The following is a 2,500-nucleotide window of genomic DNA, read 5'->3' as shown; positions in this document are numbered from 1 at the left end:
TGCCACTTGATGTTCAGTAGCTTCCTGAGGCATGTTGTGTGGAAGTGGTTCAGCTTCTTGGCATGTCGTTGGTACACTGTCCAAGTTTCGCAGGCGTACAGTAGTGTGGGGAGAACTACTGCTCTGTAGACCTTTAGCTTGGTCTCAAGACTAATGCCTCTCAAGACTAATTGGTCTCAAGACTAATGCCTCTTCTGTTCCAGACATTTGCATTGAGTCTATCAATTCACTTCTAGTGAATAGACGTTAAACTGAAGATCTCTCTCTCTCTCTCTCTCTCTCTCTCTCTCACACAAAAGCTACATGAAGTTTAAAGAACAAAAATGACTGAAGCAAAAGTAATTAATAAATCTGATTACAAGACAGTTTAAAATGCCTGTTCTCTTATCTTTAATGCCTTGTACAAATACAGAGATAAATTACGTACAACAGCAACGTTAGTGCTTGACAACAAGAAATACAACTTGAACTCTAATGACTGTTTATATCGTTTGAGAACAAGAAATACTACTTGAACAGAAATGACTGTTTATATTGTGTGACAACAAAAAATACAACTTGAACAGAAATGACTATCGTTTGACAACAAGAAATACAACTTGTACAGAAATGACTTTATATTGTTTGACAACAAGAAATACACCTTGAACAGAAATGACTATCGTTTGACAACAAGAAATACAACTTGAACAGAAATGACTGTTTATATCGTTTGACAACAAGAAATACAATTTGAACAGAAATGACTATCGTATGACAACAAGAAATACACCTTGAACAGAAATGACTGTTTATATCGTTTTGTCCGAAAGAAACCTGAAAGATAAAGACAGTGGGGAGAACGAGGAAGGGGGGTGGGGTGGGGGGGTTGGTGGTGTAGGTGGGGGGGACAGAGAAAAAGGAGTGAGGGACAGACAGACAGACAGACAGATGGACAGACATAAACAGAGAAAGAAACAGATAGACAAACAGAATGCATGTTTGTTTTTTTTCAACAATTTGCAAAACAATATCAATTCCCAAAGAAAACAGACAGTGCATAGGAAACTAAAACATGCTGAGCGGCCAGGAGGGACGTACCCTTCCCTGACTGACACTGTACACAAGGATTGTACAGCAGACTGTCTCACACCACTGTGGAGAAAAGTGAAAAGTGCAACACAGCGGTATAAATGGTATAAGTGGTATAAGTGCAACGTTGACACAAAGTGGTTGACAGCTTACTTAGAGCAGACCACACAGGTTACCACTTTGTCGGGGACATAAGGTGGGCAGGGGAGACTACCACATTTAGTGACAACGTGATAAAAAAATGCGCCATATTTGCTTTCATGTCCACCAGGACGGTTTTCTGTGACCTCATCCAGACATGTGTATTCCGTTCTTCCTTTGCGACCCGATCGGTCTGTCATGAGGTGTCCCCTGTACTGTGAGGTCCACCCAGCAGGACAGGTGTGGGTTGCGGGAATCATGAGTGTGGTGGACTGAGGAGCCCGGCACACTGAGCACACAGCGTCCTGGTTTTGATGCCCTTTGTCATGCATATATTCCACTCCAGACAGGTAGCTATAACGTGATGGCACAGTCGTGTTGTCCATCTGGGGGTCCATCACCAGACACACGTAGTCAGAGGATCCTCCAATGTGATCATACCATGACCCCCCAGCAACCCCTGTAACCAACATTATTAAAACTTCAGAATGAATTTCTGTACATTTTTGTTATTCTTTAATGTCACGGTGAGGAGTAATCTAGCCACGTAAAGAAACTTCAAGAGGATACCATGTTAGTTTATCAATCCCTGTTGGTCCTGCTCTCACCCTCTGTCACATCCTGACGATGATCACTGACTTGCTCCAATGGAACACCAAGGGACCGTTTCGTGATTACTTTCTGTCTTGGTGATGAAGGTGTGCACTTGGCACATGAACCCAGCTGATGGTGTGGCTAGAGTGTGCAGTTCATGCTGTTACTTTGGTCAGCACAGTGTGTACGCAACAGATAGTAAGGCGTATGGGCATGTGTTGGCGTGCAAGCAGGTAAGCACACACATATACACACGCACATACATACGCGCAAACACAAACGCACGCACGTACGCTCACACAAAAACACGCGTGCGCAATTATGTAAAAATAAGGCATACGTGCGTACGTTGCGTGCCAACAGGTAAGCATACATACGCAAACACACACACACACACATGCACAAACACACATGCACAAACGCAAGTATGCTCACACATGTGCATGCGCGATAAAAAAAACAACAACAACCCACAAGTACGTATAAACATTATTGAGGAAAGGGATATTGCTTTTTTACAGGCAAGTTAGTGGCCATCTTAATGATTGTATATGTATATAATCAGAAAGAAAATTTACTGTTTGAAATTAAGTATTTATCACACTCTGCATGTGTGAAAGTCACAAATGTTGATTTTTATTGCATACCATCCCCATACTGGGTTTTTGTATGACGACCATGCAGACAGAGCATA

At 42.2% G+C, this 2,500-nt stretch overlaps 1 protein-coding gene across 1 annotated transcript in view; it reads right to left on the bottom strand.

Moving 5' to 3' along the window:
- Positions 1–373: 373 nt before the first annotated feature.
- The window catches only part of LOC143289923 (uncharacterized), a 6,344-nt gene continuing 4,217 nt past the window's right edge, over positions 374–2,500 (bottom strand). The window contains exon 4 of the mRNA XM_076599167.1: positions 374–1,672. Coding sequence (XP_076455282.1) covers positions 1,221–1,672 — 452 coding nt within the window. The 3' untranslated portion in view covers positions 374–1,220. The remainder of the gene's footprint in view (positions 1,673–2,500) is intronic.

This window comes from Babylonia areolata, chromosome 14, assembly GCF_041734735.1.
Source record: "Babylonia areolata isolate BAREFJ2019XMU chromosome 14, ASM4173473v1, whole genome shotgun sequence".
Classification (NCBI taxonomy): domain Eukaryota; kingdom Metazoa; phylum Mollusca; class Gastropoda; order Neogastropoda; family Buccinidae; genus Babylonia; species Babylonia areolata.
The sequence above is the reverse complement of the archived record's forward strand: the minus strand, read 5'-3'. Positions and strand labels throughout refer to the sequence as shown.